At 41.9% G+C, this 20,915-nt stretch overlaps 1 protein-coding gene across 3 annotated transcripts; it reads left to right on the top strand.

Moving 5' to 3' along the window:
- The first annotated feature begins 215 nt into the window (after nucleotides 1-215).
- On the top strand, nucleotides 216-14,464 carry LOC119888568 (C-terminal binding protein 1). Of its 3 annotated transcripts, XM_038699179.1 has the most exons (11): nucleotides 216-326; nucleotides 1,438-1,482; nucleotides 1,743-1,887; nucleotides 5,513-5,667; nucleotides 5,924-6,068; nucleotides 6,185-6,391; nucleotides 7,381-7,595; nucleotides 8,414-8,544; nucleotides 8,635-8,762; nucleotides 10,316-10,433; nucleotides 10,608-14,464. In XM_038699179.1, exons 3-11 carry the CDS (start codon nucleotides 1,827-1,829, stop codon nucleotides 10,792-10,794), a joined length of 1,347 nt encoding a protein of 448 aa, XP_038555107.1. In that variant the 5' UTR covers nucleotides 216-326; nucleotides 1,438-1,482; nucleotides 1,743-1,826; the 3' UTR covers nucleotides 10,795-14,464. The 3 variants fall into 3 exon arrangements, with proteins under 3 accessions (XP_038555107.1, XP_038555109.1, XP_038555110.1); XM_038699181.1 differs by lacking the exon at nucleotides 1,438-1,482 and having other exon boundaries at nucleotides 220-653; XM_038699182.1 differs by lacking the exons at nucleotides 216-326; nucleotides 1,438-1,482; nucleotides 1,743-1,887 and adding an exon at nucleotides 2,101-3,536.
- The last annotated feature ends 6,451 nt before the right edge of the window (nucleotides 14,465-20,915 follow it).

Genomic DNA, 20,915 nt, shown 5'->3' with positions numbered 1-20,915 from the left:
TATACATGGGTTTATAAACATTGGACAGGGGATAAAGTTTAAAGTATACCAAAAAAAGTTTGTATAATTATATAAATAGGCCAGTAGTGGCAGTAGTAGACCACAGTGAAGAGTTATACATGCAAGTCAGATCAGTATTGCCGTTCCGCCGTGGAAGGTGAGGGCGCTCCTTCCAGTCCACCGATGCTTTTACACAGACTGGCTGACCCCCCCACCAACACCCACAAGCCACTTCCTCTTTTGTCTAATTTCATGGCGATCGGGAGAGAGGGAACACCACCGACGCACGCACACTGTCTCAGCACTCTTGAAAGAGTTTATCCGGGGTAAATAACAGACAATTTTTGCAAGATTCGGTCACTGAGTTTCAAAGTAGTCCCGCTTGAATTCAGTCACGTGGGCGATTCACATTTCCCTATAGAATTGATCATTTCTTTAGCTTCTGGGTCAGATATTTCACATTGTAGCGCCACTCGCTGATAACAAATCGGACGAAATGGGCTCCCCCTGCGCTCGCATCTCTCCCACACACTCAGCGGCACGCTAGTTAACGGCGCTGGCTAGCTAACGTTAGCAATGCTGCAAACGCCTCATAAATGTAGCTATGGAAATGATTCACACTTCACAACTTAGCGGCAGTTAAATAACGACAGGTGCTGGGTGTATGTTCGGGAGTTAACAGGGATGTGTATTTAAAGTGTTAGCAACTTAAAGTCCTCAAATGTTTGTTTGGGTTAGCTAGCCAAAGTCGGCTAGCTAGCTGCTGTGCTATATATTTAGTTAGCGTTAGCTCGGGTCGCGATTCAGAAGTTAATGTAAGCTAAACTACCTCAGAAGGAGTATTAATGTAATCGTGATAGATTTACAAAATAAGAACGCCTAATTAACGTGTATTTAAATGGAACATAATATCACCATTCATCTCCCCGGTTATTCTTGATAACTGAGAAACGGCTTGGTTAGCAGCAGAAGCTAGTTAGCTAGTTAACGGTAACTTGGCTGCTAACGAACGGCTCACGACCCAAAATGATATTTTCATCCTTTTACTTATCGTTAAAATTAGCTACTCGTACTGTCGACTAACATTGACTGTTAGCGGTAGTGGTTAACAGTTTACAGGCACTATGTGAGAGAGTGATGTTATTGCAAGCAAAAGTAAAGTTGACCACAAAGTTGTAACGTTAAACAACGATGAACAACCCTAACAAGTTAAACAGTAAAGTGATTTGAGTATGAGCCAGTCCTGAACGAGTTGAGCACAAATTACCTTTATCAAAACATGTGTGTTGCCAGGGCCTGCAGGTAACACTACATTTAACTGCTGTGTATGTAATCCTGTATATATTGGTAACGTTTCTTCCTAACACGCCACCTGCAGTGATAACACCTTTGACATTGTCATAATCTAATATCTTTGAGCCATTTCTTTGTTTACAGTGTAAACTAAGTTGTCAACCTGACTGGCACAACATTGTTCTCCAGGTGAGTGTCTTTTCAGTCTGTCACGGAAGAAATACTATTACGGATTTCTCTAGGTTTCATTTGATAAACTTCAACTTCTTTGGCATCATATCTTGGTTTTAATAGCTACACATGAATATACTACATTCCCATGCCAAGAAGAGTCACTGCTAATTTTTAAAATTCATTGTTCATATAATTCTTTCAGTTATTCTGGTATTTACATATGGAAATATAAATGAATTACTTTTTCACTGAATGATTTTTCTATTTGTGTGCAGGTGAAACTAGGTGGACATCTTTAAAGGGGGCTCCATAGCACTTGGATCTGTTCTTCTCTGTCCCAGGTTCAGACTGCTTGGTCTATGGCTCTGATGGACAAACACAAACAGGTCAAGCGACAGAGACTTGACCGCATTTGTGAGGGTGAGATTACATAAAAACTCAAACAAGTATAAGTAAATATGTAGTTTGTGTTTATGAGGGGTGTGTGTGTGTGTGTGTGTGTGTGATATATATATATATATATATATATATATATATATATATATATATATATATATATATATATATATATATATATATATTTTAATATAAAGTATTAAAAACTTGTGTTATACCCAAGCCATCATGCCCATATTGTAAGAAAGTTAAAGGTGGGGTATAGAATTGTCTTGTTAAATTCAGCAAAAATCTCCTCACGGTCAGCTAGCTGTGCAAAAAAAGAAATCTTATGTTTGTACTCAGCCCTGGCTCTGTAAATGGGAAACAAATGGGCTCGGAACGAGCCACACAACACTATTCCATCCATGATTTGTGTGTCAGGTAACGTTAAATGACTTGACCACAGACATTCAGCTTACTTTCTAGTTTGCCCAAACATGCTGCTGTTGTGATGTTGGCGATAGTAGCATGAAAGTTTGAGAATCTCTGTCTGGAGCTGGTGTGCTGGCTCTGGGAACGTCTCCCCCACTCTGCACATTAGCTTCACAGCAGCAACAGTTTGCTAACACACAACAAACGCTAGTTACATGACTTGTTGTGGTGGTGTTCACTGTATCTCATGGTATTTGTGATATTGGATTTTTTTAGAATTGCATACCCCACCTTTAAGCCAAGTGGAAAAAATACCTTTTTGCTGTGTCTGCATGTGAAAACCACAACATTTTTAGCTTTAGCCTTGCAACTATGTAAGCAGACCATTAGTGGGGGCAGATTTAGCCTATTTAAACTAGAAAATGATCAAAAGGGTTATGTTTGTGAAATTCTGCTATGATTGGTTGCTTTTGATATATTTCCCTGGCACTCTAGGATTATTCTGGCTTTATGAAGTGCAGTTCTTGCTTTATGGCGGTGACTGGCTATTGGTTAACACATCTGTCTCTGGTGCTCTTAATCGGAAGTAGTTATGTGACTGGTTAAAATGTTGACCCTGATTGTATTTCTTACTATCTCTGTGCATTAGAGTGGAGGAGGTTGCTGTTTGTTCATTTTTATTTATTTTTTTGTGTGAAATTGGCATGTCAGTAATGTACAGATGGAAGCTTTGGACTGTATTTTATATTAAGGATAACAGAAAATAAGTCAGCTTTTTATGTTGCTACAAATATGTTATCATGGATGATACAGCGCAGATTTCTAAAAGAGACAGTATTTTGAGCTGTTGTAGTGATGAGAGTAAACGATGGAGATTAGACGTAATGGTGTGCTAAAATGGAGGGAACAGTCTGGGTGAGTCTCTGGAGACGGGTGAGAGGGAGAGGACAAGGTGAAGGGTCGTGGCCGCAGCTACAGGGAAACGGGCCAGCTGTCTCTTTAAAAAACGACAACAGCCCAAACCGCCCTCGGCCTCTGCCTCGGCTATTCTAATGAGGTTAGTGCTGGTTGGCTGGCCTTCAATGAAGTTGCCTGTGATTGGATGCTGGGCGTGGGGGAGGGGCTGGGCGTGGATGACAGCTGGGATTCAGCCAGCCAAGAACAGGCTGACATAGAGAGAGAGAGGGAGAAAAAAAAGAGCGATAGAGGGAGAGAGAGAGAGTGAGAGGAAGACAGGCTCACAGACTTCATAATGCAAGGTTAGGCCCGGTGCTCATGTGTTTTCTATTTTGGCATGTGTTTTTGAAATTTGTGAACTGTGGGGTGAGAGATCTAAGGTTTGGGTGTGGAGCAGCTATGTGTGCGCAGTTTTCCTTTTATGTTCAGCTCGTATTGGTGTCGTCGCAGCCGCTAAGAAGGAACTGAATAACTGTGTGTGTGTGTGTGTGTATGTCTAGCTGCGTCTGGGTGGAGTACCGCTGCTTGCTGCATTATCATCGTTCGCTGCCCCTCCCCCCCTCACCTCTTACTCCTCTAACTGCGGCCAGAGGGAGAGAGAAGAGGAGAAGGGAGTGAGGGGAAAGAAAGGGAGGGAGAGGGAGGGAGAATGAATGAATCACTGAATGAATTGTATTGTGTGTGCGGCCATGCTTGTGCTTAGTAGGCCTCGGGTATGCCAGTGTCCTTTGACTCAAATTACTGTGTGTGTAGGACTACTTGTATATTTCCAGAACTACTTTTTCAGAGGGGGTCTTTGTGATTAATGCCTTAGGGTTTTTCTACATAGTTAGGGTCTCTTTGTGCTTTCAGCGTGTAGCAGTAGGCCTGTTAGCATTCTTGAGCCATCTGCAATGAATGTGAATCACACTGCTAGATGGAGTGCAGTAGATTGTATGTTTTTATAAGGGTTTCTAAGCTATATCTTTCTTCTTTTGCCTGTGTGGGTTTCATAACAACCACTGGGAAATGCTCAGGCGTCAGAGGAAGTGTTCACAAATATTTGTTTTCCACCCTCAGCTACCAGCTCCCTTCCCTCCTCTGCAGTCTCACCATTACCTCCTGCCCTCTGTCCAAGTAAATGTTTCAGCTAGACACACTCCCCCACCCTGGGAGACACACACACCCACACACCTGTCACACAGCAGGGACAAGATAGTGTGTACTGGTGCATGTGTGGGATTAGTCCAAGTGAGAAGAAGACAGAAAAAGAGGTGTAAAAAGCATTTGCAGATATAACCATTAGTGTTAATTTCCCCTAATGTAACACCAATGCATTTGCAGAGACATGGCATTTATTTAAGTCGATTTGATTTTGATATGCAACATTTCCTTTGTTGGCATAATGGTAAATGACCATGTTGCGCATGGGCCAAATGTGCACGTCTGCGAGGAAGGTGTGCGTGTGTCTGAAGAAAGAGGAGAACGAGAAAAATATGAAGGAGAGGGACTCTTCCAGACAGGAGAATTTAGGTCATGACTCAGACCCCCTCATGAACCCCCACCTCCTCCCCGAGACCCCACAGCCTTCTCCACCCCTCCCCCACCCGCTACACTCCATCACCTCTTCCCCCTCCCATCCCATCCGCCTCCTCTCTGTGTGCAATCTTCTCGTACAGCGGCAGGTCAAGTTCCCAGACATAACACTTAATCAACACTGCCCTGCCTCATTAATCTAACCTTCCCTAGTCTAAGGACCCAAGTAGAACAGCTGGATCGATGAAAGCTGGACGGTGTATATTGGATCCATGCATTCCTGGACAGAGCTGCAGTTCAATACCAAATAGGCCAGGATACTGGACACTGTCCATGCCCCATCACAGATTTAGTTACACATCACTTTTGTAACCAAAGAACACTGTGTAGGAACACACACACACTAACACACATCATCCTAGTAGTTCCCTTAGTGTGTAGGTGGATGGGTTGGAAAAAGAGAGTCATAAAAGTCTGAGTTATTATTGTCTAAGCAGTGTGGCAGTTAGCCCCGTTCACTAACCATGTGTGCAGGGGGATTTTGTGAGTGTATGATGACTTGCATCACGCTGGGTAGTCCAGACATGGGAAATGCAGACGCTAATCTCAAGCTTAACCCTGCTGGTTGCTAAAATGCTTGTAGCTGTGTACACCAAGTGTCACCATAAAGTTGTCTCTGCAGTAAGAGAAAAATGAAAACATGTTACGGGTTTTTTTTCTCACGAAATTGTAATGATTATTGAATATTTATACTAAACTTAAGGTATCCGACCCCCCATCCTGAACGGGCCAATGCACCCGCGGCCCCTGGTGGCCCTGCTGGATGGGCGTGACTGCACTGTGGAAATGCCCATCCTCAAAGATGTAGCCACAGTGGCCTTCTGCGATGCTCAATCCACACAAGAGATTCATGAGAAGGTATAGTCCACAATCCATTAGGGCAAAACACTTAAATCCTCCTTTCATTCTGACGTAATGTGACAGTAATTAACATCTGCCTTGTACTACCGCAAAGAAAATATTTCCATCCACCCCTAATATACTATTTTAATATGTAGCCAAGCTATGTGGCTCTAATGTCCTTGCCCTTGTCCTTGGTGTAATAGTTTTAGTGTTAAGTACAGTTTAATGAGATTCATTTTCAAATTATTTATAATGTGTTGGTCTTGTCTAGGTGCTAAACGAGGCAGTGGCCGCCCTGCTCTACCACACCATCACTCTATCCAGAGATGACTTGGAAAAGTTTAAAGGCCTACGTGTAATTGTCAGGATCGGCTCCGGCTTCGATAATGTTGACATCAAAGCAGCTGCTGAGCTAGGTGAGTGGTTTGGGGGGGGGCATAATTTGAGACAAACACGGGCAGCTATGTGCTCACGCATAGATTAACACAAAGAGTGCTTAATATTTCTTTCCTCTTTTCGACCGGACTTCCAGGCATTGCGGTCTGTAACGTGCCAGCAGCCTCGGTGGAGGAGACAGCCGACACGTCGCTATGTCTGATCCTCAACCTGTACAGGCGAGTCACTTGGATGCACCAGGCCCTCAGGGAGGGAACCCGTGCCTCTAGTGTGGAGCAGATTAGGGAGGTAGCTGGCGGTGCAGCTCGTATCCGGGGAGAGACGCTGGGCATTATCGGTCTAGGTGAGTGAAGAGTGGGTGTCTAGATTTGTTCATAGGGGCATAATAGCCAGGTAATCAAACGCTTCCCTAAATCAGAGATGGTATTTAGCTGACTGTAATTGAACAAAAAATATGTTGTGCTTTAGGGGATCTGTTTAATCCAAGCTTGACAGATGGTCGGACAGACAGACAGTATGCTGTAGGACCTGTTTGGCATTGTGCTTTAATTAAAGGCTGATTTTTATTTTAGTTTCAACAAGGGCTGTTTTGAGCAATCGCGCTGCAACTGGCATCAGAAAAACAGGGCTGCAAAGTAATCCTTATGGGCAATTGCGCGCTGTCAACGTACAACCACTAAGGTGCTTGTTTTTGCCACTCACAGGCTCAGATTATTACGAGTGTCTGACGTTTTGGAAATTATCCATACAGAAACAGGTTTGGAGATCCTTTTTGTTTCACCAGGAAAAGTCACTGTATCGCTCTCGTCAAAGCCGTAAAACGGTAATCTTGCAGAACACAGGACTTGGTCTACCGCTGCCTCAGTCTGTTAGACTTTGTTGTTTTTTGTTTGTTTTGTGTTGTTGTGTGACTTTTGTGTTTCAAAGTGTTATATACACCAAAGTTACAAAGCAACACAAACTAACTGAGGCCGCGGTAGACCAGAGAGATAAAATTACTATTTTTGTTAAGGAAGAAACTCTTCAGAGGTCTTTAAAAAGGTCTACATCTGTAGGAATCCTTTCCATAATGTTGTCAGACACTTCTAATAACAATCTTAGCGTGTTAGTAGCAAAAACTAGCATTTAAGTGGGCATGCTTTGAAAGGGCGCAATTGGCTGCAAGGATTACATTGCAGCGCTGTCTCGTTGCTGCCGACTGCAGAGCACTCGCTCAATGCTGGAACAGTTTCAAAAAATGTTGCCCCACTTAGTCACATAGACACAACAACATGGGAAAATAGGCTCCAGTTTGTTCCCCTTTAAAAACCTTACCATTTCTTTGTCTTCCAGGGCGTGTTGGCCAAGCAGTGGCTCTGCGGGCTAAGGCCTTTGGTTTTGGCGTGATCTTCTATGATCCCTACCTGCCTGATGGCGTGGAGCGCTCACTGGGCCTTCAGCGCATGGCCACCCTGCAGGACCTGCTCATCCACTCTGACTGTGTATCCCTGCACTGCAGCCTCAACGAGCACAACCACCACCTCATTAATGACTTTACCATCAAACAGGTGTGTGGATGCACCCTGAATGTGCGAAACCCAAATTTTATTAGTTGGTGTTTTTCCAACCACCTCAAATGTTGAAGTGTTTAGAAAAGGCAGCATCTAATCAAGTTGCGCATATGTCACTTGGGTTGAAATACTGTAAAAAGGCTGCATGTTGTCATTTTAGCCATTTGTCAAATTTTTTATCTGAAATATGTCTTGCATCAATGGTTGTGAGTTCAGTTGGATCAAGATTTCATCAAATTGGCTTGTTTTCTAAAGTCTCTTCTCAAATCAGCCTTTTTACTTTTTACGACGTTTGTGCACTCTGTCCTGTCTCATTTTTCCTCTTGCTGTATGTGAGGATAATGAAAGGATTAGTTATGGAATATATAGAGGAAATAATATATTTTTTGCGTTCATTCGGCCTGCATCAGTTCAGTAAATTGCTGATTTAGCGCAATGGGAATGTTCTAATGTGAGCCCCATGTGCGACAGCATATAAGATTGAGGAATGGAAAAATATGTTCTGCAGCCAGTCAAGGCTAAAATGTAGAACCCTGAACCATCTATTAGACCAATTGGTTGATATTCTACAAATGAAAGGAGGAAGCTCGAACATAACCAGCAAAAATCAGAATTTTGTGTATATATGTCTTAAAATCCAGACTTAGGCGTTTGGTTAACTATGATGGAGCATAATGGTCTAGACAACTTGGCCTGAACCAAACATTGTTTGAGTCTGTACTGCTGTATGTAACTGCCGATGGAAGGTTTCAGCCTTCTCTGGCATTATGTGCTCCCCATAGTTTAATCATACTGTTGCTAACTCTGCGATACAGATGCGTCAGGGAGCTTTCCTAGTGAACACATCAAGAGGCGGTCTGGTTGACGAGAAAGCATTGGCTCAGGCCCTGAAAGAGGGCCGGATACGAGGGGCTGCCCTAGATGTCCATGAGGCAGAACCATTCAGGTAACCCTATTACACAAGTAACACCAAGAGCTGTGCATGATACACAACCATATCACTCTTCTCTTTAACAACCTGTCCCCTTCTTAACAGTTTTTCAACAGGCCCTCTGAAGGATGCCCCCAACCTGATCTGTACCCCGCACACATCCTGGTACAGTGAGCAGGCCTCCATCGAGGCTCGTGAGGAAGCAGCCAGGGAGGTTCGCCGTGCCATCACCGGTAAGAACTCACAGAGTTCACCAGGGTTGATCCTGGTTCAAAATGAGGCAGAGTTGCTACTTTGAGATCACTTGCACACACGTGCATGTGTACCGTGCCTTCAACTGGCTCAGGCAAACACTTTTTACAACATAATTTAAGAGTTCTAATAATTATATGATTGGAGAAAATTACAATTATCACGTTATATTCATATTTTATAAAAAAAAAAAATCTTCATCATTCAAAATCAAATAACACATTAAAGCTAATGTGTCAGTTTACAGTTACAAAAAAGTAATTGTTTAAAATTAAATCAAATATAATGCTTTCATTTATAGTTCAGGCTCATCTCTTGCAGTGTAGCTGATGTGTTTTCCTGGATATTAAATGTTCATCTGCAGCTGTAGTGGTCCCAATGGTTTTTGTGTGGCAGATCTTATTGTGCATTTATTTTTTATTTTTTTTATTTTTACACGTGTTTGTGTCTGGCCTGAGTGTTTACAGAATGTGTATATATGTATTTGCAGAGAATAGAAGGGCTTTAAAGATAGGTGCATGATCCCTTACATGACTTGATTACAGTATGTGAGATACTCCAAATTAGGGTTGGGCCAATAGACGATGCCATCGTCCTCACTCTGTCCCTCTCTCCCCCTGTTTGCCCTACTATCTCAGCAGTATGTTTTATAAAGTTTTCCACCTGCGATCCATCATCACAGCAGCGGGTTAACCGCATGCTGGCTTGTAAAAAAACGTATCAAATGATTGAAACCAACATCTGCTCTCTGTGTGTTCACTGCTGCTTTACGTGGTCTGTGCTTGTAAAATATCAACTGGGTCCGTGACTTGTAACCTAGTAGGCTACCAAGTGTTTTACCGAGTGAAGTCTGCGTCTGAAACCAAATAACTGATAAACACCATAGTTGGTGATCAATTTTCTGTTGATTGACTAATCGATTAATTGACCAGTCCTTTCAGCTGTAGTTCAAATTTTGGGGCAATATTAACACTTTGTTCGAGTATTAACTTATCAGAGCTGTGCTGAAAATAATGCAGACTGCATTTTGTAAATTCCTCATCATTTTATACTTCCAAATTGTATAAAACCAGAAAGTGATTAGGCTGCCCTCTAAATATTGATCATTTAAATCATCCTTCATAAAGCCTCAGAGTCGATGGTCATTTTGTCAGTCGAATCATTGCACTTTTTGTAAGCTACATTTTTGTACACAGAGCAATGCAGGATAACAGCATGGCAGGCTATGAACTTTCAAATGAAACTGCCAAACTACAAAACTAGCTGTAACTAACTAAATGTAGAAGGGTGGTCTCTGTTCACTACTGATAGATTAGCTATGGGTTACAACCGCCCATTGTGATCCGCAGTTTGGGGCCATCAGGAGCCACAAGGGAGGTCCGTGGTGCACTAAGGTTTTTATTAGTGAACTATCACCACCCTAGTCGGGCACAGCCCCTAAAACTGTTCAAATAGTCAAAAACAGGATGTTGACCTTGGTTTTTTCGCCAGAAAACTTCCAGAAAAGAGCAATGGTCTGTTTTCTTTCCTCTAGGGCGTATCCCTGACAGTCTGAAGAACTGCGTTAATAAGGAGTATCTGATGGCAGCCTCTCAGTGGCCCAGCATGGAGGCAGCCACTGTCCACCCAGAACTTAATGGAGCCACTTACAGGTGAGAGGAGTGGATGCTGAAGATGGACAGGGATTACACGTCAGGCGAGGGTTATTAGGCTGAACATGGATCTGGATGTAGTAAGAATCTTATTAAGGTTTTTTTTCTTCACCAGAGCAGCTATCATATGATTTTTTTGTGTTTTTTTTTTTTTTTTTTTTGCATCTGTGTCAGATTTCCTCCAGGTCTGATCAGTGTTGCCACAGCAGGGGGTCTCCCCGGAGCTGGCGCAGGGGTTGAAAGCCTGGTTTCAGGAACCCTGGCGCACGGTATCGCCCCTGTCTCCCACCCCCCTCATGCCCCCTCCCCGGGGCAGCCTACTAAGGCCGAAGCCGACAGAGACATCCCCTCCGACCAATAGCCCCTCCTGCTGCCGCCAGCACATTCCGTCACATCTGGAAACCAACCCCCACCTCCACCTCCCAGCATCAGACACAGCCCGACCCTCCAGTCCATCGGCAGCGCCAGTTTGACCTGATGTGGATCTACACGGTCTCGTTCCTCACATAACCAGCCCAGGAGTGACTTACTCACATCTAGCCCCAGACCATCCACACCCCCAAGAACACAAACATCCCTCCATCTTCGTCCTCATCTCACCCACCATCCCCTCTACCCTTCACTCCCCCACAACGTCAGCAATAACTGTGTTCTCAAGGATTCAATGATTGGATTGGTTTATATCCTTAGTTGGCCGTTGTTTTAATGGAAAGTTGATCTGTTGTGGTTCTAGGTGTTAATGTTTTTGTTTGTTTGTTAAAAAAATAGAATTTCTGACATGAGGCTTGACAGTCTGCTGCCTCCTGCAGTTCCTCTGACTCTGACCAGTAGAGGCACAGAGGCAGATGGGTTGAAGCCCTCCTTTGTACATTAATGGCTCATGTTACTGCTCTCTTCTTCTTTTCTTTTTTTTTTCTCCCCCCCCCCTCCACCTTTCTTGTGATGGGGGAAATGTGTACTAAAGTAAACCAGACAGAATCACAAACAGTACATCCTGCCCCCACCACCAGGCATCTACCCCTCAGCCCAGTTTGGCCATTGGGCTGTCCCAGGCACTGTCGCCAGCTTGCTCAGCAGAGGATCCTTAACTCTGTAAGTGTGGAGCTCTCCTCCATGTATTTCAAAACACTTTGCCCCCTCATGTTTTGTCATGAGATAAAAGCTCAGAGCGTCATATCAGAGAGCACCTAGGCTTGAATTTCCATCTCACGCCAGCAACCAGAGTGCTACATGTGAGGTCTTTACACACGGTGCCCACACAGAATCAAAATGCAGCTTTTTCTTGCTGGGAAAAAAAACACAGCATACAAGAGGCCTCGCCAGCAGAGGGCACCATCTGACCGCTCAGAGCAAAGAAAGTTACATGCAGCTCATTTCAGCCTAACAGATGGGACAGTTACAGGTTAGCTGTAGTGACGAAGAACATGATCACACACTGCCGACATTCAGAACACAGCATGGGTGACCCGGGATCGACTACCGCCTTATTGTTTAATAAGATCTCACTGCACACCCCCCCGCTGCCACCACCATGTACCATGCACCAACCCTCCACTCCTCTCCCACTGTCATGGCCCACCCTATACATTCACTCATGAACCAGTATGCATCCACCAATTCCTTTAAACGTGAGGGGACAGTAGAGTTTAGATTCCCTGTTAGGAGCAAGGGGACAGTGTTCTTGCATGCTGGCTTTGTTAATGACAGTGGTGTGTGTGTGTGAGTGAGTGTGTGTGAGAGAGAGAGAGAGAGTGTGTGTGAGTGAGGGTTTGTATGTTCCCTCACCCTGTTCTGATAACAAGCTATTGTCTTTCCAAAGGAATAGTCCCTAGGAGTAACTCTTTAACGCTGTTGCCCTGCTGTCAAGGGAACACCTTTCTAGTACCTCAGTAACAGATATTGAATGTACCGTGCATACCCTTTTACTTTTTGTACAGCTTTTCTAGACACTTCTTAACTGTTCTTTACCAGAAGGCTTGTGAAATTGTAGCAGTAATGATACAATTAATAAAAAGAACATTGCCCCATGAAATGAATTGACAAAATCTATTTAGAGTTGCTATAGGTCACTGAATACTCAGGCTTCAAAACCGACGCGTATCTTTTTGCCTTTACCTTCTTTATTTCCTCGTGGAAAATTCAGCACAACACTTTCCCATTCTTAGACTTCAGACTGTAGTTGATGTGTTTCAACCTCCTATCTTACTGGCTAATGAATAAGGAAAAAACAAAAGGCGATCGCCGTGGTCTGCTAGTTTTCTTTTACTAGAACAGTAGTAGTAGATGCAGTTTTGTTTTTTGCTCCCCTTCATTGTCAGGCTGCTCTATCTATAGTGCATGTGGGGTAATTTTTTAGGGGAAATACTATTGGCGTAAAGAATTTGTCATCTTGCTGTTTCCCTCTGCTCCCCAGCATTTTTCCCCGCCCCCTTCAGAGTGTTTTCAACCCAAGTTGCCATTTTTGTCGTGGTCAGTTTCCAGTGATGTACAGTTTTCCCCTCAGAGTCTATGAGAGACATGGAGCATGTCTGTGTCCTGAGATGCTAGGCTCCTCTGTCATGTGATGAGTATATATTTTTAAAAATAACCCCCATAGTTCAGATTATGAGCATAATAGTAATCTTAAATTTTGCTGTTGATGATTATATATATTTTTTTCAGTTCAGCAGTGCACTGTTATGAAAATCATTGTTTTCTTGTAGGATTTCATTTTAATGGATATGTCTGTGTTCTACATGTTGTACTGAAACATTTCAGAGAAAACAAAAGATCCCTCTCCTTGTTTTTTTTTTTATTTTATTTTTTATTTGTCTTATCCCAACTGTCCTTTCCAGCTGATATTCTCTGGGCCTTACTTATTCTCTCCCTGTAAAAGTAGCTGTTTTAGAAAGTCGCCATGGAACCACTCACTGCCTTAATACAGTTGACCACAGCAGGTGAAGTCAGGAGACGCACCCAGTCGAAAAGAACAGGCAGCTCCGCAAAAAGCTCCTCACACCCCGGCAGGTGTAAGTCCGCAGCACCTGGCTTTCGTTTTCAGCAATGAACCATGTTTATCCTCGTGTAGACAGTTTGTTTTCTGCTCGCTCACACACACACACACACACACACACACACACACACACACATCCAGTGTGAACTCTTACTGTGCATTCATGAGTCGTTGTTTTTTTGTTTTCTCATTTTCAATAGTTCTAGTCAGCCCGGCAGTGTGTGCGTGCGTAGGCTAACAGATAAGCACAGTTTGTATGCTCACAAAGCCACAGCTGATATTTCACTCTTGGGTGTGAGAATGCACCTCCCCCTCTCCCTGCCCACCGCCACCACCACTCTGGGGCTCTAATAGCGTCTTTCACAGTGCTGACAGAGCCACAGTGGGGCAGGGAGGGGTGGGGGAACAGCGGATACTGGTGTGGTCTGTCAAAAAAATAAAATAAAAGCAGAAAATTAAGAATCGGTCACTTTTTCTCTCTCAGGGTTCAAATGCACACATATCCTCCAGCAGTCGCCCTCTGTCTTGTGTCCCTTGTCCCCAGTTTTCCTCCCTCAGTATTTAGAACAGCCTACTGAGTTTTTAGAAACCGCTCTCTCCTCGTTCCCTTCCTTTGTGCACAGGTCTGAACTATTCTTTTTTTCTTTTTTTTTTTTTTTTTTTTTTTTTTCTTTCTTTTCTGTTTAGCTTTCTTTTGGCACTGACATCTAACCATCTAACAAGGAATGAATGAATGAATGTTTGAAAGTGACTGTGTAATGTTAAAATTGGGAAATGTATTTTTACAACATGTGAACGTGTTTTGTTTTTTTCTTCCACTCACTCTCATTGTGAATCAATTTTTTTTTTTTTTTTTTTTTTTCTTTTCACCAGACTGCAAAAACAAATGAAAAAAAACCCACAAAAAAATCTCCTGTAACTAGGCTCTTAAGCTTTATTTTTGTTTTGTTTACTTTTTTATTAGAAACAATCATGTTTGTGATGGTAACTTCCGATGGTAAACTCCACACCGTATTTTAATAAAATCTTAAAAATTAAACATTTGCCCTCTTGTTTTTACCTTTCTAAACAACAGTACTTCTCTTCTGATAACCAGAATGCTGCTGCATACTGAACCTGCTGCCTTTGGTCATTTTTTTTTTTTTTGAAAAAGTTTCTGTGCTTGATTTATAGTGGCGAGTAAGTTGGTGACGGTTAATGCCAGTTGCCAGTATGTCGTCTCACTCATTGCATCCAGCAGCTTCAGGACAGAGAGCTGAATTTAGAGTTTGCCATGAACAAAATTGTTTACTATCACAGTTTATCAGCTCTTTTACACGGTTTGCAGTGCCAGAACGGGCATCTTTACAAGTGGGATTTCTAGTTGGGGTGTACGGGAAAGGGGGCTTCTGTGTAGACCAGGAGGGTGGGGGATTATCAGCCCCAAAATTGCTACCACATGCACATAACCAAGAGCCTGCACTTAAAATGGAGTGATGTGACTGAATGCTGCAGCCCCCTTATTGAAGGCACCTTTAAGTGCCCGCTAGCTGTAGGCTGGTACCCTCACGGAAAGTTAAGACATGGATTGTGTTTACTGACTTTATGATGTAATAATTAACTGTATGCATCCAATGTTTTCTTTCATCCCTATAACTAAGCAGACTTCACACAGCTCCCTCTGGAGCCCCAAAAGGCTTTATACAACTTTTGTCACATATGCAGTAGTACTCCCCAAGACCTGTAAACAGACTTTGATGGGTGAAGTTCCCCTCTTTTATTTTAGCCTATTTCTTTAAACCACATGGAGGAGGAGGGTGGGCCATCCTTCTGGCATGTCATGGCAATACATTTATTGCCAGCAATTATGGCCACTGAATCTTGCTTTAAGCCTTGTTTCCCGGGGCAATACTGAAGTGTCCCCTAGCAAGATACATCTGGGTAAGCTAGGTATATCAGTTCTTCTGATTGTGTTTATGTGGTTTTGTTTTTGACACTCGCTGAGCACATGTATGAGGGTCCTTGTCTCTAACTCTGAAATACAGTGGTTAACTTGTAGGTACTTAAATGAGTTGGGGGAGATTAGGGTAGCACTCAAACATTTAAAAGATCAAAGTGTCTCCAAGGAAGGTTCAAGACTTAATGCTGAGCCATTATTATTATCCAAGTGTTTGGATACCCTAACTATACAATATTTTAGTAATCCCATCCTGAAGAATAACAGGGAGAGGGGTATTAATATGAATGGGTGTTTGTTTATTTAACACTAGTACTATGGAGGTATACCTTAATACCCACCCAAATTCTAGAGATAAGATTTATGAGACGATTGTCTACACCTGTTTGTTATCAATGAGATATCTCTTAATAAAAGTAATACCTGGCAGTGGAACCTCATCTGCATAAAACTGCTCTGTCTGCTTCCCAATAGGAAGGTTGTCAAAATGATTTAGCCAAACCCAGATTGATCTAATTTGGGCTGCCCAGTAAGAGAGCTGGAAGTTTGGAAGCTTCAGCCTTCTTCGTGGATAAGGATTACATAGTCATTTTTATGTTGTGTAGCTTCCCCAACATATAAACCTGGAGATCAAGGTTTGTAATTTCCAAAATAATTGTCTTGAAATTTGATTTTGGGATGTGGAGAGTTTGAAATAAATATGGAATCGTTCTGTCTCAATCATTGTTAACCCTTTTAACCAAAGGCTCAAATTTAAGTGAATGTAATTTATCATTGTTTAAATGATTAGAGATCTTTTAACCCAGATAAGTCATGTAGTGGGTGTCCCTCTGAAAAGCAAAGTTAGACTACGACAACTGCTCTACAGGGAGGCTGAGAGGCAAGGCTACGCTTTTTTAGAAATTAGCTTTACACTAACTTTTACATTATAGGTATCTAACAAATCATTGAGAGCTGATCCCTTAAGGGGTGTGAAGTTATTGTGATGGCTAAAGGCTCAATCACAAGTGCACAAAACAGCCAGCCTAGCATTGGTTTATGTCTTATAATCAGATAGTGAGAGTGGTCCACCCAATTTAGCATCCCTCCATGGTTTTAATAAAACTATCAGACTTCAGCTGAATGGTTAAACATGTCTAAAACAGGGTTTGTTAATTTACTCAACAATGTCATTCAAGAAACCATCTGGTCTACCTCACAGGAGCCTGGCTAAGAGCATCTGTCACCTCTTGTGTAGTTATCTTATTTTCAAGATTCTATTTAACAAAGTACAGAGAGGTCTAAACTGTCTAGTTTTGTTTCATCAGTATTAACACCCCCTAATTAATATAACAACTGAAAGAATTCAGAGTGGTTGGGTGGCGAACCACATCAGTCACATAAGATTTACTGGATGAAATTATTTCTAGAGGCTTCTTCTGATTTGCCATGCTAACAGTTTACCGGATGTATGTCCCTGTTCATCCTAACTATGTTTCAACTTAGCTTTTGTATTCTCAACCTCCCTTGCGGTGAGAGTCATATTCTTGTTCTTTTGGATTGTCACTGTCTCATTTGGATCATCCTGATTTGGACCATATACTGAATGTTAAGCATAGTTGTTGGCTCATGTGCCAGGGAGTCTCTAACTAAAATGATTATATATATGCTAGTTCTGACACTGTGAGCTAAATGCTAATGTTTGCATCCAGACATGCTCACAACAACGCTAACATGATGACGTTTAGCAGGTTTAATGGTAACCATAGTCACCATTTTAGTTTAGCGTGGTATGCTAACATTTACTAAGTAGCACTGATATATAATAAAAATAATAATATTTGATCATAAACTAAAGTCTTGGACAAATAAAAACCTGATGATGGCACTAGATGAAAAGTTATCACATCGGACATGAATGTGTGAACCAAATTTTATGGTAATCAATTCAATAGTTGTGGAAATGTATACTCAAAACCACAAATGTCAACTTTATGGTGGCACTAGAGTTAAGAGGAAAGGATCACCAAAGGCACTAGGATTCATCCTCTGGAGACGTGACATGAATGTTTGTTCAAAATGGCAATCAATCAAATAGTTATTAGGAGCAGGAGGAGGCCTCAGATTTCATCAGGTTTAGGAATATACTAGTCAAACCAGTAAAATGGCAGTACTGGTTCCCATACTGCTCCTGGGTCTGTACCTTCAATAAACTATTTTGTGTGATGGGATGGGCCATCCTGCTTCGGTAACTTCTATTGGTTTCAGTAAGTGGGTCACAAAAAAGAAGAAGACGACTCAAAGGTCAAAGGCCATGCAAGATCATTTAACTGAGGTCCAGAGATGAGAACATCAACTAAGTAAAATAGTTTTGGGCCTTGATTGCAGATCAGGATGTCTGTGTGTGAGAGAGAAAGTTAGTATATGTGTATGCTTGTGCATACATGTCTGTGTGATGAATTAGTCTACAGACAGATGACCTATCCCACTTGGAGGGATCATGCTACCAACCCCAAAGCCGAGTGGGTAAATATTTGCCTTTGGTTGTCTTTGGAATGATTAAATATTATTCCAGCCATCGAATGACTCAGATGTTGCATTACCGTCAGTCTGCAGCTTTGTTTTCCCTTTCAAAAGATACACAGTGCATCTTTATTTGAACAACTTGACTTAGAATATAAGGCTCATTATTCTGTATTTTATATATATTTTAGTGTCATCAGACCTAATGAAAAGACTAAAACCAACAATTAATTGATCACACTAACATGTAGTGACTGTGTATCCTGATAGAAGCCTGTTTTAGCTTGTTCTTCCGATCCATTATTGTCCAAAGACACAGAAACAAACGTGTATTAATCTACAGCTCAAAATAGTCTCCAACCAACACATTATTTTATATCCTGTTGAGTAATGTTTGCTAAATACTACAGTGCCCAGATGTTTTAGGAAATGACTGAGCCCAAAATACTGTATATATTTGTGTTTTAGTCATGCCAGTGGTGTGGATCAATTAAAAAAGTTGATTGGTCAGTCAGTGGTTTTCTATATTTTTCTCAATTATTTTATTCCTTTATTATTCTTATATAACTTGCATATGTTTATTCCATATTTCTACATTTATTTATGTCAACTGTATGTTTGTCTACATGTAGCATGTTATCACCAAATCAAATTCCTTGTACGTGTAAAACATTACTTGGCAATAAAGCTCTTTCTGATTCTGATTCTGATCCAAATTGAAATGCCTCTAAAATCTATTTTTAAAAAATTGTAATAATTTTGGTGATCCTGACCTGAACCTTTCAACAAGCGCCATCATACCTGTAAAGCTAATGAGACTCCCAACAGCCTCGACTGTACTTAAGCTCAAATCACCGCTGAGCTTCAGTACAGCCTCACAGAGCCGCTAACATGGCTGTAGAATAGTCTTGTTCAAGATTTACATCATTGTCACTGTATGAGCTTTGAGCTGAGTGCCACAAATAGAGAAGAGGAATCAGCCAGGATTGAGAGCATTGCTGTAGATCTCGGGGAGGGACGCAGGGTGCATATCCCCTTCAATTTGTAGCACACGTGCATTTTCCCCTCAACAATGCATCCGGCCAAGTAAGTGGGGGCAGTAATTAACCTCAAAAGCAATGGTTGCAACCTGCCATAAAACAGAAAGAAGAAGAACAAACTATGCACGGTAGATAACTGGGGAGGAGCAAGAGTGAAAAGGAGGAGGATATCTGATATTTTCTCAAAAAGTCTCAAATGTAAGTTATGAGTTGTGATGGCAGCTAACTACTAGATAATGTTTATCAAGTTTACTTAGAAGTGTTGTTTGCTATTTTGCTAATTAATATTGAGGGAATGTTACCTGCCCATTATTAAAACTTGCAGGCCTGAAAGCCTTACTGCATTATATTCCATTATATTTTGACTTGTCACTATGCCTGAATTTTGGGTTTTCCTTTACATAAATAACAACATTTTCACCATGAATTGATGCAGAAAGTGTGCATGTGGGGCATAAAATTGTTTGTGTTTTTGTTTTCTTTAGATTTTTGACAACTCTGCTTCTGATTGGCTAGTACCCTTTGCCTCCATTGGTTAGGTTGTTAGTATGGGGTAATGGGTAGGGTTAGCCAATCAGAGGAATAGTACGTAAGTTTTTTTTAAGGAGGCTAATGTCGGGATACATTTCAAGTGATCTGGCAGAGAATTCCATAATTTTGCCCCTTTTACCGAAAAAGAAGCCTGGGTAAATGATGTTCTTCGAAAAGGGATGCTAATTACGTGTTTGACCCTTTGACCCCCCAGACCCTCCGCTAATTGAGACTCCCCCCCCACCAATTTGAAACCAAACCTACTTTATTTTTAATCTTTTAAGAGATTAAATAACAAATTGTTGGTTTTGTTCTTTTCCTGGGATTTGTTGACAAGAGAAATATTGAATACACCATTACTGTTGTCAAAAGGCAACTAACCAACCATAATATTGGAACAGAAGGCATGCAATCAATATTATCCATCTGTTCCTAATGCTGCTCTTTCCTTGTGTCTGTCTTAGGGGTCTGAAGGGTTTGTAGCGGTGAAGCTGAGACACTGAAGCTAGTATGGCTCAGGCACAACGCTCTGTGATTAGCTCATGGTTTTCCTCTCATTGCTTCACTCACTTGGCTCGCGTAACGTTGACGTTAGCACGTGATTGACAGGAAGAAAACCTTCATCTATCTTGGAGTTTTGCGTCAGTCAGGCAACCTGCGACCATTCTGCTGCTGTATCTGGTGTCCTAATACTAGCCCTGCGTGTGTGTGTGTGTGTGCGCGTGTGCATGCGTGCTGCGTGTGCGTCACAGAGTGTGGTTTAACTGCAAACTGTGGATGTGTGTGTTCTAGTCACTTTTCCCGCATAGGTTTGCTGGCACATGTGGGTCTAAATGTCCACTGCTGTATGTGCCAGCGTTCGAGTTCACATTTTGAAGGACTTTGTGTGTGCAGTGTGTGCTCACACGTACGCACCCCTTTGTATTTGACAATGTGTCAATGACGTTTCATATTAACCTGAGTCAATCTAGATGCTGAGCTCACTGTCATTAATCAGTGGGAAGCAGCAGGGAAGTCTGGGTTTTTCCCGTAACCTACTTTCAAATACAGAGACACACGATAGATAGATAGATAGATAGATAGATAGATAGATAGATAGATAGATAGATAGATAGATAGATAGATAGATAGATAGATAGATAGATAGATAGATAGATAGATAGATAGATAGATAGATAGATAGATAGAAATTGTTACCTGATCCACATCTAACCCCTATTCATATTTTCATTTCAATGCTCCTCTTAGTCTCCAGTCATTCCTGCAGGCTCACAGTGGAGTGATACAGTGACGTTTGTGTGTGTTTCATGTTTTTTATCCCGGTGGGAACTTTAATCTGAATGGACACTAAGCGATGGGGATGTGGTGGAGACTGTATTTTATAGAGGTTATGGTTAGAGCAAGGGGCTAGAGTATACATTATGTCAATAAGACATCCCCACATGGATAGAAGAACAAATGTGTGTGTGTGAAGTAGATTG

The sequence above is a fragment of the Micropterus salmoides genome, unplaced genomic scaffold (genome assembly GCF_014851395.1).
Source record: "Micropterus salmoides isolate LMB-PRFRI ecotype aquatic unplaced genomic scaffold, ASM1485139v1 Ms_hic_scaffold_5, whole genome shotgun sequence".
Taxonomy (NCBI): domain Eukaryota; kingdom Metazoa; phylum Chordata; class Actinopteri; order Centrarchiformes; family Centrarchidae; genus Micropterus; species Micropterus salmoides.
The sequence above is the reverse complement of the archived record's forward strand: the minus strand, read 5'-3'. Positions and strand labels throughout refer to the sequence as shown.

Coding starts and splice junctions, on each gene's coding strand:
- LOC119888568 (XM_038699179.1), top strand. CDS start 1,827: ATGGCTCTGATGGACAAACACAAACAGGTCAAGCGACAGAGACTTGAC. Junction 6,069..6,184: donor CAAAGCAGCTGCTGAGCTAG/GTGAGTGGTTTG, acceptor CCGGACTTCCAG/GCATTGCGGTCTGTAACGTG. Junction 6,392..7,380: donor GCTGGGCATTATCGGTCTAG/GTGAGTGAAGAG, acceptor TTTGTCTTCCAG/GGCGTGTTGGCCAAGCAGTG.